We start from the raw sequence: 18,817 nt of genomic DNA, 5'->3' as shown, positions 1-18,817 counted from the left end.
CGGAAACATCGTTTGCCCAAAAAACAGTGTAGCTGTCTGTATAGTTTTACGAAACAATCTAGAGTAGCACTGTCCTGGAAAATCCCTCATGCTGTGCTTCAAAACCATTTTCAACATGGATAAGCAAGGCATTAAAATCTTTTTGAGGCAAGAAGCTAGAAAGTTGCTTTTATTCAGCGCTTGAAAACTCGGTGCTTGGGTCAATAGGGCAGCATTTTAACTTTCCCATTTTTCCCTCTTCTAATAATTTTATGTGTTGTCATCCCAAGTAAGGAACAGACTGTCAAGGTAAATAAAATTTACACAGAGTTATAGAACTGAGCAAGACGTCTAATTTCCTTTCTTTGGCAGTTATCTGACAATCAAGGCAAAGCTCCTGGGCCAGGTCAGGCCGGCACTTTTTTTTTTTTTTTTTCTTCCAGAAAAAGCATGATCTTTGGTATTGTCTTCTTTTTTTTTTTTTTTTCATTGTCAACCAGGTCTAGTGCCTGTGATTGTGTTTGATGACTTTATTTGGGTTCTTTGGAAAACCTTCTTTCCATGTGTGCACAGAGGGGGTACAATGAGATCCGTGAAGTTAAGCAGTTCCACTTCACCGGATGGCCTGACCACGGAGTGCCGTACCATGCCACAGGGCTCCTCTCCTTCATCCGGCGAGTGAAGTTCTCCAACCCTCCCAGCGCGGGCCCCATCGTCGTGCATTGCAGGTGAGTGCTGGACCAAATGGCCTTGACTGCACAGCCAGCCTTTTCAAGGCAGCAAGATGAAGGCTTAAAGCACAAAGCAAAGGCCTACTTGCAGGGTTCCAGCTTGCATGTGTTACAGGTAAGGGAAAACAGCAATAAAGTAAAAGTTAGCTAGGAAGAGGACATAAAACAGAAACTTAAAAAAAATAAATACATTCATCCTAACGTGTGTAGTGTTGCTCACAAATGGGAGTGTGGAAACTCTCTTTTAGTGGCAACATCTGTGTTTTGGGGTTGTTTTTTTAATACCGCTTTTGCAAATCCCATATTGTATGGAATGGTACGTTAAAATTGAGATTTCTTGCCAATCTAGTAAATTCCCAATAGAATCTCAGCTTTTAAAACTAAATTTGAGACATACAGAGTTACTAAATGGCCTAAATTGCAAGAATTTGTGCTATAAAACAGCTATTTAAGAATTAAAAAAAAAAAGCCATCCATCAGAGGACCTTGAAAACTACATCAGCGAGAGCCAACAAATATGTGCCAGAAAAATGTGCACATTATATCCAGGCTTCCTTCTGATTAGAAACGTCTCTTAAAACAAGCATTCAGAGACACTAAAAGCAAATTACATGGCCTCATTTTGAGATGTGAACAGAAAACTATGTACTGAATCTGAAAAGCTTTTCCTAAATGCTGCACACCACTCTCAAATACTATCCCCTCCAAGCTACATAATAGGTTGTACTTAAGCATTTTTTTTCTGAAAATCCAACCTATTCAGAATTTAAATGACCACATATAAAAGGGGAAACAACACAGAGAATGAAATAAAAGTAAGGCATCCCATAAGAATCAGATACTACACACCCTGAAAACAAAATCTTCAGTCCTCCTCAAGAAATCTGATGTACTCTTCAATTACTTTCCTGTCTCAAACCCTGGGAACAGTGATTGAGAAGATGGTAGGCAAAAAAAAAAAAAAAGGAAAGGAAAGAAAGAAATAGAGATACCCACAGTATCTTCTACTTAAATTTCTTAAAGAACAGTGAGTTTGAGAAGTGACCAAATCTGGACAACAAAGAAATAATGTTAATAGCCCATCTATGCATTTAGAAAATGAGATAAGTAGGTTTTCAATTCAGGAGTGTCTTGACTTATCATAGAGGTTTACTTTCCTATGAATTGCTTGCTTCAGAAGTGCTCCAAGGTTCTCAGATACTCTCTTGGAAACAGAAGTATCATTTTCCACTTAGACTCAGGTATCAGTAAATTTATGAAAAAGAGGAAGCTGACTACCAAGTGGAATTTCCCACCGCCCTAAAATCCTAACTATATCTTGTTTGCTCTGTTGATTTTTATATATAAAATTGAAGAAACATTCCAAAGGGGTGAAATAACCAAAGTATTTTAAGGTTCAATTACTGAATTAAATACAGTAAGATAGTGGCTATCTTTGTAACCTGTTAAGAATTGTATTCTAAACCTAACTATTCATTTTCATTTTTCCTTCAGTTCACCATTCAAATATTCCTTCTACTATTGGTCTCCTCATTGAACACCACCATTTTCCCCTCCACCCTTACCATTAGCACTTCCTTTGAATTGTGACTCCTCACAATGCTTTGGAATTAATTTTCTTTGTCTTGGTATTTAAGAGTCTGTGAGATTAAAACAGTGAGCCAGCGTTCTTGCATTTTGTCAGAGGACCCAAAAGTATATGAGTATTTACATTTGAGGTTAAATTTTGAAGCATGAATCCACCCCTTGGTCAATTCTGAGCTTGAAATCCTGTGCGCTAGATTTGCATAAAATGAAGACCTGCGTAACAGAGCTATGCAACTTGAACAACATGTATATATTATTTTTAAAACACAATTTGATTTACAAAGTTGAGAGCTTTTAATTTTGAACTCCTGTTCCAATCTTCATGTTACACCGAAGCAAATAATCTTCATGAAGTTATTTGTACGTTAAATGTTTATATGACACAGACAAATTACGTCTTGCAGTTTGTTGAAGCAGTTTGATTCCACCCATGTGAAAGTTGTAAGGATTTCTAATCAAGGTTGCATGACTATGCTTCTTGCAGTTCTTCAGATTTGTTTCATTTTTTTGCAGTGCTGGTGCTGGACGAACTGGCTGTTACATTGTGATCGACATCATGCTGGACATGGCTGAAAGAGAGGGTGTTGTGGACATCTACAACTGTGTCAAAGCCTTAAGATCTCGTCGTATCAATATGGTCCAGACAGAGGTGTGTTACTTGTTGATTTATCGCTAATGCCCCCCCCTTTTTTTATTTGCTTTCCAACATTTATCAAAAATAATAAATGTTTGGGGCACCTGCGTGGCTCGGTCGGTTGAGCGTCCGACTTCGGCTTGGGTCATGATCTTACGGTTCATAAGTTCAAGCCCCGACTCTGGCTCTGTGCTGACAGCTCGGAGCCTGGAGCCTGCCGTGGGTTCTGTGTCTCCCTCTCTCTCTCTCTGCCCCTTCCCTGCTCACGGTCTGTGTCTTTCTCTCTCTCAAAAGTGAATAAACTTAAAAAATAATAATAACAATAAATGTTTTTCATCAAGTCATATAGGAAAATATTGATATCTTTGTTAATGTTTCCGTATAGAGAAAATTCTTTGTATTCTCTACCTTTGATGACAGAAAATTTTTATTAAAATAGTATGATTTCTTTTCTTTCCTAGGAACAGTACATTTTTATTCATGATGCCATTTTAGAAGCCTGTTTATGTGGAGAAACTGCCATACCTGTCTGTGAATTTAAAGCTGCATATTTTGATATGATTAGAATAGACTCTCAGACTAACTCTTCACATCTCAAAGATGAATTCCAGGTATTTACTTATTTCTAGAGCTTCTTTTATGAGCAACTTATTGCAGTGTGTTCTGGGCATTATTATAATTCTTCTAAGGAAGGTCTTTCAAGTCAAATTTATAACCTTTGACCCTACTTTAAGTATAATAAAATACCTGTCTCTTTCATTATACATATTATAGAGTCACTTTCGTATTAATGAGCTCATATCTGCTGTATCTGGAAGTTCAGACTCAGGGAAGGGTTTGGGGAAAGGTATCATAAAAGTCAAATTTGGCAGTGATTTGTGTGTATTTACAACCTTTTTAAATGCAGTCTTATGGATTTTAACCTTCTGTGTCACTCACAATGTGAGATCAAGCACATTAATAATGATAGCTGAAGTTTGTACTAAACATTTTCGCTAAATAACCCCAAATGTTTTCACTGCCCTTAAAATATCCCTGAAGGTATATGAACATGCAGTTGGGAGTGGCTCTGGAAAACTAATACTTTGATCCCTTGTGCAGTGCTCTTTCTAGCATGTCACAGCTTGTCTTCAAGTGTGGCATGCCAAAATGTTACTACAAATGATACTTTCCAACTTTGATGGTGGATGGATCATCATTATGGGCTACCCCAATTCTATTTTCTTTAGTCAGGCAATGCATTTTGCAGGTAGCCGTGGTGTTAGGCTTCCCTTTTCCTTTTGAGAAGCACAGTGAACAATCCATATATTGTTTCTTTGTCACTGCTCGGGCTTCATTAGGTCTAACTGCAACGTCTATCAGTCTGTCATTGTGGCAAATTCCGCTGCCTTATACAAATCCTTCACTTTGTACTTGGCCTCCCAAATACCTGATAGGTCTGCATTATGCTACTGGATGGGTCACTTGCTTTTAACCTAGGTTCCCTTTTCTTTTTAGACCTTGAATTCAGTCACCCCTCGACTGCAAGCTGAAGACTGCAGTATAGCGTGTCTGCCCAGGAACCATGACAAGAACCGTTTTATGGACATGCTGCCACCTGACAGATGTCTGCCTTTTTTAATTACAATTGATGGAGAGAGTAGTAACTACATCAATGCTGCTCTTATGGACGTAAGAAACTGCTGTCTTTGTTAGGATAAAGTGTCACGAAAAGCTACATAATGTGATGAACACTAGCTGGTTTTCTTTTCAGGAAAATTAAAATGGCTTAGGAAGGAAAATTGGAAACTTTCATTGACATACAAATTTTTTTGGAGAATGATTTTGAATAGCCCCTACAGGGATTCTTAGGAACTGTAAGTTTTAGGCTTCGTTGTAAATTTGGAACTTGATTGTCAATTATTATATTCTTTCTGGGAAATACCTGCAAGTGATATTTTTCATCTTAATTATTTTCAGAAAAGAAAATCATGCTTATGTATTTTGAATGTTAAGTTAGGAATGAATTTTTAAAACCACAGAAAGCCATTTCGTACTGAAGTTGTGTTAATTTGGGAAATCTTTATATCTGGCATTTAACGTTCCAATAATTAATAACATTCCATTAATTAATAGAGACCATTTATAAGTAACTAGGGGAAGGCACCAAAGATACCATGTTAATACATCCATCATCATGAAAGAACTCTCTTGCCCTATTCCAACCTTCATAAAGTGTAAATGGTAGAGCACATCCTCAGCTGGTTAGCATCCCATAGACAGAACAACATGGAAAGAGTTTTAAGTTAGTCTTTGGCTACCTTGCTCAGTTACCTTGGAAAGAAGTAAGAAGGCTGTCCAGGTTCAGAATCCTTTTAAACAGCTCATCATCTTCATTTATACATATTTCTAGCTTTTGCCTCTTAACCTATGGAACCATAGTGAGGAAACATTAGAAGTCAGGATTCATTCCTGTATGACTAATAATAAAGCCTTCTGAGTTACTTCTCCTATTGTGTTTTCCAAAATTAGTTCCTGATAGTAGAGACTTAGAAAGCCTGCATTCTACCTCTGAACCTAGTCTTTCAGTCGGTTACTTTGCTCTTTTTATGCTGAAGAGCACAGTGGTCTAAAGACAAGCTCAAGTGAAAAGTTCCCATTCTTGCCATGACCAGAGTTTTGCCTAGTCATTAATCATACCCACTGAAATCACACTGGATCCTCATTGTACCTTTTATTCCCATTTAGTTGTCCGGAAAGGCTAATGTACTAAACACAGAGAAAACACACAAGACCCTTTTGTTTCTGAATCTAGATTTAGAATTTTAAAAGGCTGTGTAATAAAGGGAAGGAGAAAATACTATTAGGAAAGAGATTGATGAGGCACATGTTTGAGACATTTTTTGTCTTTTGGCATCTATCTCTGTCAAATTTCTCTCAATTTCCAGGTTGTTTTCTAGTCAATATGAAGACTGAATCTGCTCTCTACCTGTTTCCACTCTCTGCTTAATTTCCCTGTGACTCAACATAGATAACATTTTATTTTATTTATTTATTTATTTATTTATTTATTTATTTATTTATTTTTCATAGATACATTTTATAACTGAGACCATCTGCTAGATTTTCTAGTGTGGTTGGGGCTTTAGAAAAGTTAGGTTTGGTTTGTCTTAAAAGAACAAGGCTCATTGGTCAGCACTTCCCACTCTCCCTACCCTCTAGCAATGTCCTCAGTGTTCCATACCCTTGTGTATGGCTGTGAAGAATTAGTAGGTAAGGCCAAGGATTCCATGACTTCCATGCCTTGGGTGTGCTCCTGAACTTAGAGAGGAAAGAAATAGGAAACCATCTGTCTTTCATATCATCTTATTCACCTCCCCTCCCCTGTGACTCAGAAAGTGAGTAAATAGCTTACCTTCCCATGGAGTAGACATGTAGTTGTAAGGAAAGGTTACTTATTTCTTCTGATTCTTTTTCATGAGCCTTCATACCTTTCTTAGGAGATACTCAGCCCAACTACAGGTGACACTTTGTGAGGCTTGAGGTCATATAGAAGCAGCCAGGTGAATTGCGAGTGCTCATATTTATCCTACAATCTTCCTTGGAGTGGAATGCCATGGTTAGCAGCATTTCCCAAGTGGTCATAGGATCAGTGATCAAGAATCAGTTTCTACACTGATGTTAAAAAACTGGAAAGACTTAAAGAGTCCTATGATACAAATGAGTTAGGGGATCACGGACAGTTCTTATTAGCATTAAGGACATCTATCTCAGGCAGCAATCTAGTTATTTTTTTACAACCTATTTAAGTTAATACGTAGAAATATAGGTCATCAGTCTGCAGGATGACAGATTGCCCAGGTCAGATGAGCATACCCTCTCCTTCTGGATAGAGATAATGTGTTGTGTCCCAATTAAGGCGCACTTAATAAAGAAGGAGCCATTCCCTTATAGGTGGGGCCAGGAAGTGCATTTTATTTTTTGGCACTTGAAAAATCTTGAGTGATTGAAACTATCATTCTAACCATTAATATCCATTAGAAATGCCCAAGAAAGTGGATGTGCATATATGATGTGTAGAATGTGTTGATAATATTCATATAATGTTAAAGTACATGAGTTTGAGGTGTATGTAGTTTTGCTTATCTGAAGTGGAAGAGAACCCAGCAGTTATACATATTGATAGATGATTAACAGATGGACAAATAGATAGGTACATACACACACACACACACACACACACACACACACACACAAACACCCCAGGGAATTTTGTGTCTTCTGCCTCTCAGACCAATTACCTTTGAAAAACTGAAAAAGCCCACAGGTACCTCATGGAGGTCTTTAACCTTGAGAAGTTTTTTTAGTTTCTCCTTTTGTATTTGTCCTATATTTGCTAATCTCAACAAAATAAAACTTAAGTTCTTGTCTTGAATTGCTACAGAGACATTGAAGCCTTACCATCAGGTTGACCGATTACTAGCTCCAGTACATTCCATTGGTCCAAATCTGTTCTATGACTTATGCTGCCATCTGACTACATCTGCATGTGAAGCTATCACATCTTACTTGGTCCTATTGAAATGTATTGAATGTGCTTGTATACCTGATCATTTGCCTTAAGTTCTTATGTTTTCCATCTATCCTATTTCTTTACAGAGCTACAGGCAACCAGCTGCTTTCATCGTCACACAATACCCTCTGCCAAACACTGTGAAAGACTTCTGGAGATTAGTGTATGATTATGGCTGTACCTCCATTGTGATGTTAAATGAAGTCGACTTGTCCCAGGTCAATGGCTATGAGTTGCTTTTGTGTACTCTAACACAACTTAATAAATTAGTAATAAAATGTTAAAATCTGTTTCATACTACCCCAATTAGAAAAAAAATAATGCCCGTTTTCTTTTTGTTTCTTTTCCCAAAACATTCATCCTCTAGGGCTGCCCTCAGTACTGGCCAGAAGAAGGGATGTTACGATATGGCCCTATCCAAGTGGAATGTATGTCTTGTTCGATGGATTGTGATGTGATAAACCGGATTTTTAGGATATGCAATCTAACAAGAGTAAGTCATTAATATTTTAACTGAGTTGTAAGAGCAACTGATCCTAACTATGTTGGGGTATAATTCCAATCAGACAACAGGGAGAGTAGAATTAATAGACATTACGTAATCAGTCCCAGTGCTACTAATCCTCTTACACCTTCGTATTAGAGGAAAAATGCATTCCAAAAACAGGAAAGCAGAAATGCTGAGAGTGAGGTGTCCTGGTCAGTTACTAATGTGTTACATCTGGAAAACTAAATTTGGATGCACTGGCTCAAATGCACTTGATTGTCTGAGCCTGGTCTCTGCCCCTGTAGACTTTTCTGAAGGTTGACTACATGTCTTATTAGTATTGATATCCAGCCTGAAAGAGGCATATAATTGAAAAATAAGAATATAATAATAATAATAGTGACTAAAGAGCTTTACCTTGGAAGGAAGGGATATGTTGGATCAGCCGTCATGGAAAGCCTCCATGTCACTGTTCCAAGTCCTGCATATAAGGGAGAACCCCACACACGAGGAAACAGGTAATCACAGCCATCATTGATTCTCCTCCCACTTACAATTTCACCTTTCTCAATGTCCCAGTGTCTGGCTCTGCCCAGATCTGTAGAAGCAGGACTGGTACCACTGTGCCTTTTCCCAGCAACAAAGCAGCAGCTGTGTTCCTCAGAAATCTTCCTTTCCTTGAGTCTTCATATGTTTTACACTCAAGGACAAATTAAGTTCGGGGTCTCTCCTTCAAAACAAACAAAAAAAAACCAACCATTACATTAGTAATTAGTAAGTATTTAGATTGGGTAACCAAACAGTAAGCAAAATTTGAAAAGAAAACATTATTCTCTTTTTAAAGAGAAAGATTACTCTGTTTTTAGAGCAGCAGCTCTATGTGTGTGTATTATTTTAAGTGTATGATTCAGATTGTCATATTTCAATGTTTTCATATCAAAATGGCTATATATGTGTTTCTGGTTAATACGTCTATATGTTTAGCCCTAAGAGAATAAAATCATATCCAATTCTGTCGCTCATTTCAGTGGAGAAAAAAAGGATAACTTCAATCATGTCATAATATTCATGCATATCTTAGATGTTAATTTAAATGGAATCTCATTATGTCTGCACATCTGTTCCATTATGGTTCTAGTAATATTTTAGCTGAGAAACCATCGCTGCTAAACTAAGAAAGTAAGACTTGTCTTTTAATTGAGCTATTTATATGAAAAATATTCTAAAGACAGGATCTGAAATCTGTGTTACATTTTTTTGCCAGTGTATTTGTTTATTTATCTTCCTCCGCATTTGGTGTTCCAGTCCTTATTAGGGCACGATTTTTTCCTGTTCCCGATCTTATTTAATAGCACGCACTTCATCAGATATTTAATAGGTACCAATGAGAAGTTGGGTGTTGTACTAGTAGGTCCTTGTGACACGTGAGCCCTGGCCGAATGGAAATTCAGATCTGATGCCTTATGATATGGCTTACTCAGGTATTGCAAATTCTTCCTTACATTTCTATACAAGGGCTTAATGTACTGATTCATTCATTCAATAGTGCTATTCCTGGAAAGTATTTTGCTAGGTTCTAGTGATACAGAGTTTAGGGGAGAAAGAATGAAAGAAAGAGATTTCCCCGTCCTTAAAGAATTTATATTTTATCAGGGAAAACAAGCACTGAAAAATTCAATTCTTTATTTACAAATATGAGAAATTTTAGAGAAAAAGTACAAAATCCAGAGTCTTTGGGTGATCTGACAGAGATGGGTGAGTAGAGAGGACTTCGTTGGAGTAGTGATCTTTGAGACAAAATTTGAAGAATCAGTAGGAGTATTGGGGGCGGGAGAACCAACTATCCTGGTGTTCACAAGACAGAGAGGTTTCCCAGGACACAAGAAGTTCTGTTCAAAGACCAGAAGAGTTCCAGGCAAACCCAAAACAAACTGATCACTGTATTTGGGATTGAGAGGGACAAACAAGGAGATCTTTGAGGCCAAATGGAGAGTTTTACAAAGTTCTCAAGGCAAGAAATGCCTTGATACATGGATTAAAAGAAGGCCAACGTGTCTAGGACTTGAATAGTGTGTTAGAATAAAGGGAAGGTTAGGGAAGGAAATGGAGCCATATTGTGTAGGGATTTTTAAGCCATGGTGCAACATGGATTTTATGATAAGATCATTTGGAAGCCATTAAAGCAGGGGAATGACAAGATCATATTTGCATTTCAAAATAATCATGATGCTGCAGTCAGAATGGTTTGGAAGGAGATCAAAGTTTATTTAAGGAGATAAACTAAGAAGTAATTATCATAATTGATGCTTGGGCATATGCAATGATGTCAGTGGCGACAAAGAGAAAAAGAATTTGAAAGTTATTTAAGAAGTGTGATTGATTATTGGATATGGGATATGAGGGAAAAGCTTATATAAAGGTAATTCTCATGGTTCTTGCTTCTGTAACTTAGAATGTTTCTGTATTGGTATGTACATATTTTAGACTTAGCAGCTAGACTCAATCCAATGCAAATGCCATTTATATCATGGTACCATTTTGTCTGCAACTTCCGTTTTTAGTAAAAATTCTAGTTCCAAGTTATTTACAGAAAAATACCTTTCCTTCCACAGCCACAAGAAGGCTATCTGATGGTACAGCAGTTTCAGTATCTAGGGTGGGCCTCTCACCGAGAAGTGCCTGGCTCCAAACGGTCATTTTTAAAACTGATACTGCAGGTGGAAAAATGGCAGGAGGAATGTGAGGAAGGGGAAGGCCGGACCATCATCCACTGCCTGTGAGTATGGTGCCTCCATTTGGCCACCTGGGGGCCGTGGTGCTCATTTCCTTGCTAGCTTTCATATTTTCTATGTTAAAGAGTCCTCAACTCATGGGGCGCCTGGGTGGCTCAGTCGGTTAAGTGTCAAACTTTGGCTCAGGTCATGATCTCACGGTCTGTGAGTTTGAGTCCCACATCGGCCTCTGTGCTGTCAGTTCAGAGCCTGGAGCCTGCTTCGGATTCTGTGTCTCCCTCTCTCTGCCACTTCCCCATTCACGCTCTGTCTCTTTCTGTCTCTCAAAAGATGAATAAATGTTAGAAAAAAATAAATGTTAGAGTACTCAACTCATCTCTATGGATCTCCATAGATGTTGTTTTAAAATAATCTTCCTGTCTTATGATTCCATAATTAACTACCAGTTTTCATTTTCGTATTTTTTAAACACTGATTATCATATAGCTATTATATTATTTAAACTCTTTTGAACACTACTTGGAACCACTTTTCTGATGTCCACACTTTACAAATGTACCAAAATTTCAAGGTATTGAAGTTGCAGTGGTCGATGCCTGAAGCATCTTCTGACACATGAGCCACAGAGCAAATGTCATGCTCGCGCATCCTTGCTCTCTGTCCTCTAGGCATACACACATATAAATGAAGCAAAATTAATACAAAATGGAAAAAAATTAAGGTCATGTTTTTATTAACAAAACGTATAAGATCATGTGGCCTGTGGTGACTAAAAGCTGCTACCTACATGCCCTTGCTTTCTTTGCTTCCAGAAATGGTGGTGGGCGAAGCGGTATGTTCTGTGCCATAGGCATTGTTGTTGAAATGGTGAAGCGGCAAAATGTCGTCGACGTGTTCCATGCAGTCAAGACACTGAGGAACAGCAAGCCAAACATGGTGGAAGCCCCGGTGAGTCAAAATCTTAGACATAGAAGGGAGCAGAGATTAGACATCATATACCTACTCATTGGGTTGACTTCACACTCCCAAGGGAAATCAGATGTATAAATGAGTCTTTGTGGGGACTTTTCCTATCTAACTGATGAATTGCTGAGCATCTCTCTCTACCCACATAAATGTAATCACATATCACAGAAACTTAATGATGAAAACTATTTTCACTTAATTTGGGAAAGGTGTAGATTTTTTTTCTCTCTGTGTTAGGCAATAAATATTTGCTGTAATAAACTTCAGTAAATGGTTCTATAGTAAGAATAAATTCTACTCTCTAGACTTCATTCTTGCTTATTTTTATTTCTTTTTTTTTAAGTTTATTTATTTATTTTGAGAGAGACAGAGACAGCATAAGTAAGGGAGGGGCAGAGAGGGAGGGAGAGAGAGAATCCCAAGCAGACTCCATACTGCCAGTTCAGAGCCCCATGCAGAGCTCAAACTCACAAGCCGGGAGGTCATGACCTGAGCCAAAATCAAGACTTGGACGCTTAACTGACTGAGCCACCCAGGTGCCCTGCTTATTTTTATTTCTTACAGCATCTTGAATTAACTGGCAAAACATTAATCCAAGGGATATACACATGGATTAAATCAGTACTTTAGACACCTAATGCCCTTAAACAACATATGAAATTTATTTTAGTCCTTAGCTTTAATTCTTCATTTCTGGTCAAAGTATAAATTTTAAACTATCATCACTGACAGTTTTCAGCTTCTACCAGTTATAGTGTGCAGTTCAGATGATGCCACCTGAATTTGCCAGGGCTCATAAAATCAGACCACGGCTCACAAAGTAAGAGCCGATAGGAATGTGTATGTGGGAGTTCATCTGTGTGAAGGTGTATGAAGAGTAAGAAAGAAAAATTAAACTCCTCGAGCACATTTTACTTCTAAAGAGCGATGTCTGTGGGTTACACACATGTGCAAAGTGGGATAAGGTCAGGAGCAGCTGTGTAGTTTATGCTCAAACAAAGGTAAACCAGAAAAACCAAGGCAAATTGTTGCTTGCCCTACATTTATCAAGATGATCAGATAACTAAAATGAGCAATTCAATAAGCCTTTAAAGTATTCTCACCACTTCCTGCTCATGGATTGTTCACACAAAAAGTGCGTTGCTTCCTGAGACAAAATCTGAAGTTACATTTATACCGTTTCACTTTTAAAAGTGAGAACAGACTTTTTTCCCCTTCTACAAGTCCCCTCAAACCTCCCCAATTCTAGCTCATCCCTTGGGCTCTGCCTGTTGTCTGGACAAGATGATGTCGGTTTTGACTGGAGTATTGGCAATGGAGATGGAGAAAAGGGGATAGACTTGAAGGATTTTTGAAGTAGAACTTGTCAGGTCTTCTTAAAATATAATGGTTATGTCTTTAAACTCTTCGCTGTCTGAAGATTTCTTAATGTAAACTCTGCCTCTGTCTCTCAGATCAAGTCTTTTTAAATTCATCAGTGGGGTCGCTTCAGTGTCAGAATTCAAACGTTACCTCCAAATTTAACTCTAATTTCCTGCCGTAAGTTGGGGGGAGGGGAATCTGTGGTTAAACTCAACTATTCTAGAACCTTCCAAGAAGTTCCTATTTACCTTTATATTCATGTCCCATTAATCCTGACTGAACACCTACCTTCTGATTTGTGTTTAATCAGCGTTAATGATGAGTTCAGTGTGCTGTTGAATTGAACTGACAAGTTTGGTAAGAAAATTTGGAGCATAAACAAAAGCTGGTGACAGTTTAAAGAGACATAACTGTTTTCAAGCACTGTGTGACTCTTCAGATGCACTTGCCACAGTGGTAGCCTAATTTAATCACACCTACTTGATAATTAAGGGTAGGGTTGATAAAGATCTCTTTCAGAAAGATTTTACTACCCTACTTTATTGTGGAGACACCGGGAAGTTCTTTAGAAATACGATGCATTTTAGGTTGTTCTGCATTACAGCCTGGATTTTACCCACTTGGAATGAGTTGAAAAATTTTTAATGAGGTACATAATAGAAGTCATAACTTGTAATACGGTCTGATGTTTTCCAAGTTCTTGATAATGGAGCAGTGCTTAGGTGGATGTAAAGGAAAGACAGGTTTTTTTTAATATGAAATTAATACTTTATTGACCAATTGGTTTCCATACAACACCCAGTGCTCCTCCCAACAGGTGCCCTCCTCAATGCCCATCACCCACCCTCCCATCCCTCCCACTCCCCATCAACCCTCAGTTTATTCTCAGTTTTTAAGAGTCTCTTATGGTTTGGCTCCCTCCCTAACTTTTTTTTTCCTTCCCCTGCCCCATGGTCTTCTGTTAAGTTTCACAGGATCCACATAAGAGTGAAAACATATGGTATCTGTCAGGAAAGACAGTTTTAACTCAAATTTGGTCAACCAAATTGTCTTCAATATTTAAAGAGAGGAAACAGAAATTTTCAAATATAAGTAAACTCGAAAAGGTGTAAGAGCTACTAACCATTTTTGAAAAATTTACTTTAATATTCTGATGAATGAAAAGCTGTGTGAGGGGCTCCTGGGTGGCTCAGTAGGTTAAGTGTCCAACTCTTGGTTTTGGCTCAGGTCATGACCTCATGGTTCATGGGTCCCAGCCCCACATCAGTTTCTGTGCTGGCAGCATGGAGCTTGTTTGGGTTTCTCTCTGTCCCTCCCCTGATTGTACTCTCTCTCTCTCTCAAAATAAATAAACATTTAAAAAAATAATAATAATGAAATAAAATGACCTATTTTTCTCCTGCTAAGGACAGATATCTGAAGTTTGGAGAAGAATATTTGCACTTGTTCACTGTATCATTTATTTGTAATAGAGAAAAAGTAAAAGCAATCTAATAGTCAAATCCGTATACCATACATTTATGTAGTGTGAAAAGAAATGTTAAATAACATAAGAAAAAGACATAACAGTGTTAAAGGCAGATAAAATATAAACTTATGCTCTTGAATATATGTATGCAATGGTATTTATTCTAAAAGAATTATTATTTCAACCATGCATAAAAAAGGACTAAAGCAAAACTAAGGCGGTATTTTACCAAGAATTGTTTCTGGTAATAGAGTTATGAAACTCTTTCTGATTCCTTGGGTTTTTCTATACTGGGAATTTTTTCTGTAATGATCAGGTTTTACTATTATAATTAGATAAAAAATACTGGAGATTTTTTTAATTTGATAAAAAATATAAGGCAAACACAATATATCTTTCCTTAAGTTCCTTTCCTTAAACGCCGATCTTTAGACTCAAATGTAACATATACATGCCCAGAGATTAAACTTCTGTATCGAAAAAATAATTGGTAATTCTCGAATAATCTAACGTGGTGGCTTGGTGTTCGTTTGGCGGCTGTGGTTCACCGTTAGTCTCCTTTTTCTCACCTTTTCTCAACTCTTTTGTTTTCACCTGTTTCAGGAGCAGTACCGTTTCTGCTATGATGTAGCCCTGGAGTACCTGGAATCTTCTTAGTCGGGTGAGACTTCGGAGCACAGCCACGCAGAAACCTGTTCATCTGTTGAGCCAGCAGCTGTTGTACCTGTTACACCTGTGCAGAAAGATTTTAATGTGGGGGGTGGGAGGCTTTTACATTCAAGAAGTAAAAGTATTTTTCTTATGAAGTTGTGTATCTTAATAAAAAGGACTCAACTAGTTTCTATTACCGTATGAAAGCTTCGACATTTCGTGCCGCATAAATTATATTTAATAAGAACCAGATTCAAATGAGAACTTCTCAGTGTTTGTACAGTGAATACGCAGCTTTTTCTCCCCTGGTTTTGGTAGAGCAGCCACCATGTGTTGCATGAATTAATACTTTCTATGTGGCATTTTTTTCTCCCTTTTTTAGATAAAAGATGTTAAATCTTTAAGGAAGAAGTAAGAAAAGCTGTGCGAATTCATAGTAAAGTTCGTTTTTTATATGTTTCAAGTGTAGCAGATCTCTATATAAATATATAAATATATATAACTGGCTTATTTTCTTTTAATGTGCAATGATAGCTAGATCATTTAAAGTTCTTTTTAGAAAAAACATAAGCCAAAGACTCAAGTGTAAATATGTCTATACGGAGAAAGCACATTATATTTATTGGTTACTTACATTCCTTTTTTGATGGCTCAAATACTACCACCACACAATCATTTTTTTTTTCTGAAGAAAACTTTTTCTTTCACTAAAATCAATTGTAAACGATTTTTGTAGATTATTTTTTGTATGTTTTAGTGTAAGTAGAGGATAAACTTTTTATTCATAAACCAGGAAGCAATGTTCTTTATAGTGATTCTCTTGTGTACATGCTTGTGAATTAAATTTATGTAAAACACCTTGGCAATTGGGTCTTTTAATATAGGACCAAATTAAAACATTTTGCTGAAAATGTATAATTTTCCACAATTTCATTAGGTAAATAATGGTTTGGTGATCATACATGAGAATTGCACACATTCAAAGGCCTTGCTGATCACTTGTGCAATGTTGAACACAGCCTTTAAGCATCGTTTAAATTTTAAAGGAATTGATTTTTCTCAGCCTGTGACCAAGCACTGGTCAAGAAAACAAAATGGCAACATTTATGCTTTCAGAGTCACGTTTTAGCAAACTGGAAACCATCAACACTATAAAGTGTTTCTTTTGATGTTTACATGCACAAGCTTTGGATTCGGACCATAGAGAGTGTGAACAAATCAATGCCAGATTCCTGTTTGTGCATGGCCATGGGATTTGCAAGTGAACCTTTCCAAATGTGGTCTTGTTCATATGCTCCATGTAGCTGTAACTTCACACCATCAGCTTGCAGTTTGTTATTGACTGAAGCATTCCAGTATCCTCCTTCTAGATTGCCAGTACATGACATGGTGCTTATCAAGATTTAACTAAAGTAAGAGTGAAATAAAGTTTTTATAATTACAACAATTGTTTGCACATCATTTTCTCTTAATCTTCATGTCTTCACTCCCCCCAAAATTGTCTCTTCTCACTGATACTAGTAGACCACTAAAATTCTATTAAAAGTAAAACGAATGTCCAAGCACTAATATCTTTCTTTTTTAATTGAATGTCAGCCAGTCCAGATGAGTGGAAGGGATAAAGGCCAGAAGATTGACATACTTTTTTTTTAATTTCTATATATGTATGTCACTATCTTTTTATGTGATAGACATTTTCATACTTCTTCCTTATAGCAAACTTGACAAATAAGTATCCCTGTTTTATGGATGTTGTAACTGAAGATAATGAGAAAGTAAATGATTTGTCAACAGATTCAAACCTGAGTCTGATTTACCAGTTCATTCTCTTCCACTAAACACACTGCTTCCCCAGTGACATGACAAAGAAAATTTGGGGCTTCGTTCTTATTGTTCCTCATTAATTGATTTTCTAATAAAGTCTCATTATGGGTATCTTCAAACTTCTATTTGCTGTGTACATTATTAGAACATTTGTGACTTTCATTAGTAAGAATTTAGATAAAGAGACTTTATCTTTTCCTAGAAAGACTAATTTACATTTAAACATGGGTGCATTCAACAAAAAATCCACAAGCTCATCCAAGATTTCTTTGCCTGGTAATGTTCAGGATGTTAATCCTATAGAGGATTCTGCTTTGCTGCATGACCCTGCTTTAATTTCTGCTCACGTGATTGTGTCCACACTCCACCAAAATTACCATAAATACCACTGTTCGCAAAGCTCAGAGGTCCATCTGGCCTCCAAAATTTAAGCAAAGAACGAAAGGAGTCCTCTTTCTCTCTAGCAGAAATAGTGTCACGCTTGCTTTGGGCACCACAGAAGCCAGTTCATTCGCAATGGGGGGATGTAAATATGTTTTTCTCAAAACTCATTCGAAAAGTCCTACTTAATACCCCATGGCACTCCCTGTGCTTGGATGGCCGCGTTCAGTCACCTATGTCTCTCTGGGCAGGAAATGTCCTGGCAGGGCTTTTAAAAGGGGTCATGCTTTCCACAGTGAAAGGCCTCCGACCTTTCTATCAGTTATTCCTTGAATGGCTGTCATGAAGTCGAAGTTTATAGATCCCCTTCTTAGATATTATCACTAGGGAAATGCCAGAAGCGTGTGGATCAGAGGCACACAAACAGCTGGGAATTTATGAGTTTTAACAAAGTACTCTTAGAAGTCAGTGGTAGGTTTCTGGTCTGAGCTGCCTAGCCTTTTTCTAATATTTAGTCTTTGGAGAAAGTTTTCACATGAGTGTGCTGCTGCATTGCAACCAAAGGATCTGACACTGAGACACAAGAAAGAAGATCTTTTTACCTGGACAAGAAGGGAGAAGAGACACGTTTACCTCTACACTGATGTGCTTATGTGCTCATTCACTATTCACCTTCTCGAGACTCTTTTAGGTTCCAGGTACTCATGTAACAAGCGTAGAAGTCAGGCATCAACAGCTGCTACCTCTCAAATCTGCTCTGTTGGTAGGAAATGGTTCCTAGCATCTAAAGAATGTACTAAACAACAGTAAATATTAGAATTCAGGAGGGAAATGACTGTAGTGCACCTAGAAATATGAGATCATCTGTTAGCTTTGGGAGAACGCTTTTGAGATTTGCCTCACTTTATGGGAGAGTGACAATTCTACGTTGTTAATTTCTGTGCACTTCAGCAAGCCATCCTTTTTCGTAACAAAATAGCAAAGAATCAATATTCTGCCCCATGCCCCAGTGCAATATGTAGGATATTGGTAAAATATTTCCATAGGCAGAGACTCCGCAGCCTTCCTGGATTCATTTCAGTGTTTTAGTAAACGCCTTTACTCAGTGTAAGGGCAATCTGCTATTTTACTCAACACTTTCCTAAGTTAAGATAGAAGACAGTTGGCTATGCCTCCTGTAATAATTTCTACTTACATATTATTTCATAAAGTTTCTCCTCAGTGTAGGGGGCTTGGAATGGGAGCAATATTATCTGAATTTGTTCATAACTCTAGTCTATTCAAGTGGTCTGCAGAGTATTCGAATATTATCTCTCAGAAACTAAAAGGGAAAGCTCTGTCTTGGGACCTACTTTAAGTAAGCTAGAAGTGGCTTCCGGAATATAAATTGTCCAAAAATCAATGGTGGTAGATATATAACCCTTCTGAACTTCAGCCACCTCCAAAGTGAATTGAAATGCTAA

At 37.5% G+C, this 18,817-nt stretch overlaps 1 protein-coding gene across 2 annotated transcripts in view; it reads left to right on the top strand.

The window, feature by feature from the left end:
* The window catches only part of PTPRK (protein tyrosine phosphatase receptor type K), a 556,609-nt gene extending 540,016 nt beyond the window's left edge, over positions 1–16,593 (top strand). For both annotated transcript variants that reach the window (XM_047859222.1, XM_047859220.1), the window contains exons 22-30: positions 553–707; positions 2,811–2,946; positions 3,393–3,542; positions 4,429–4,602; positions 7,570–7,701; positions 7,851–7,976; positions 10,583–10,746; positions 11,515–11,650; positions 15,102–16,593. In XM_047859222.1, coding sequence (XP_047715178.1) covers positions 553–707; positions 2,811–2,946; positions 3,393–3,542; positions 4,429–4,602; positions 7,570–7,701; positions 7,851–7,976; positions 10,583–10,746; positions 11,515–11,650; positions 15,102–15,155 — 1,227 coding nt within the window. In that variant the 3' untranslated portion in view covers positions 15,156–16,593. The remainder of the gene's footprint in view (positions 1–552; positions 708–2,810; positions 2,947–3,392; positions 3,543–4,428; positions 4,603–7,569; positions 7,702–7,850; positions 7,977–10,582; positions 10,747–11,514; positions 11,651–15,101) is intronic.
* Positions 16,594–18,817: the final 2,224 nt, after the last annotated feature.

The sequence above is a fragment of the Prionailurus viverrinus genome, chromosome B2, assembly GCF_022837055.1.
Source record: "Prionailurus viverrinus isolate Anna chromosome B2, UM_Priviv_1.0, whole genome shotgun sequence".
NCBI classification, from domain to species: domain Eukaryota; kingdom Metazoa; phylum Chordata; class Mammalia; order Carnivora; family Felidae; genus Prionailurus; species Prionailurus viverrinus.
The sequence above is the reverse complement of the archived record's forward strand: the minus strand, read 5'-3'. Positions and strand labels throughout refer to the sequence as shown.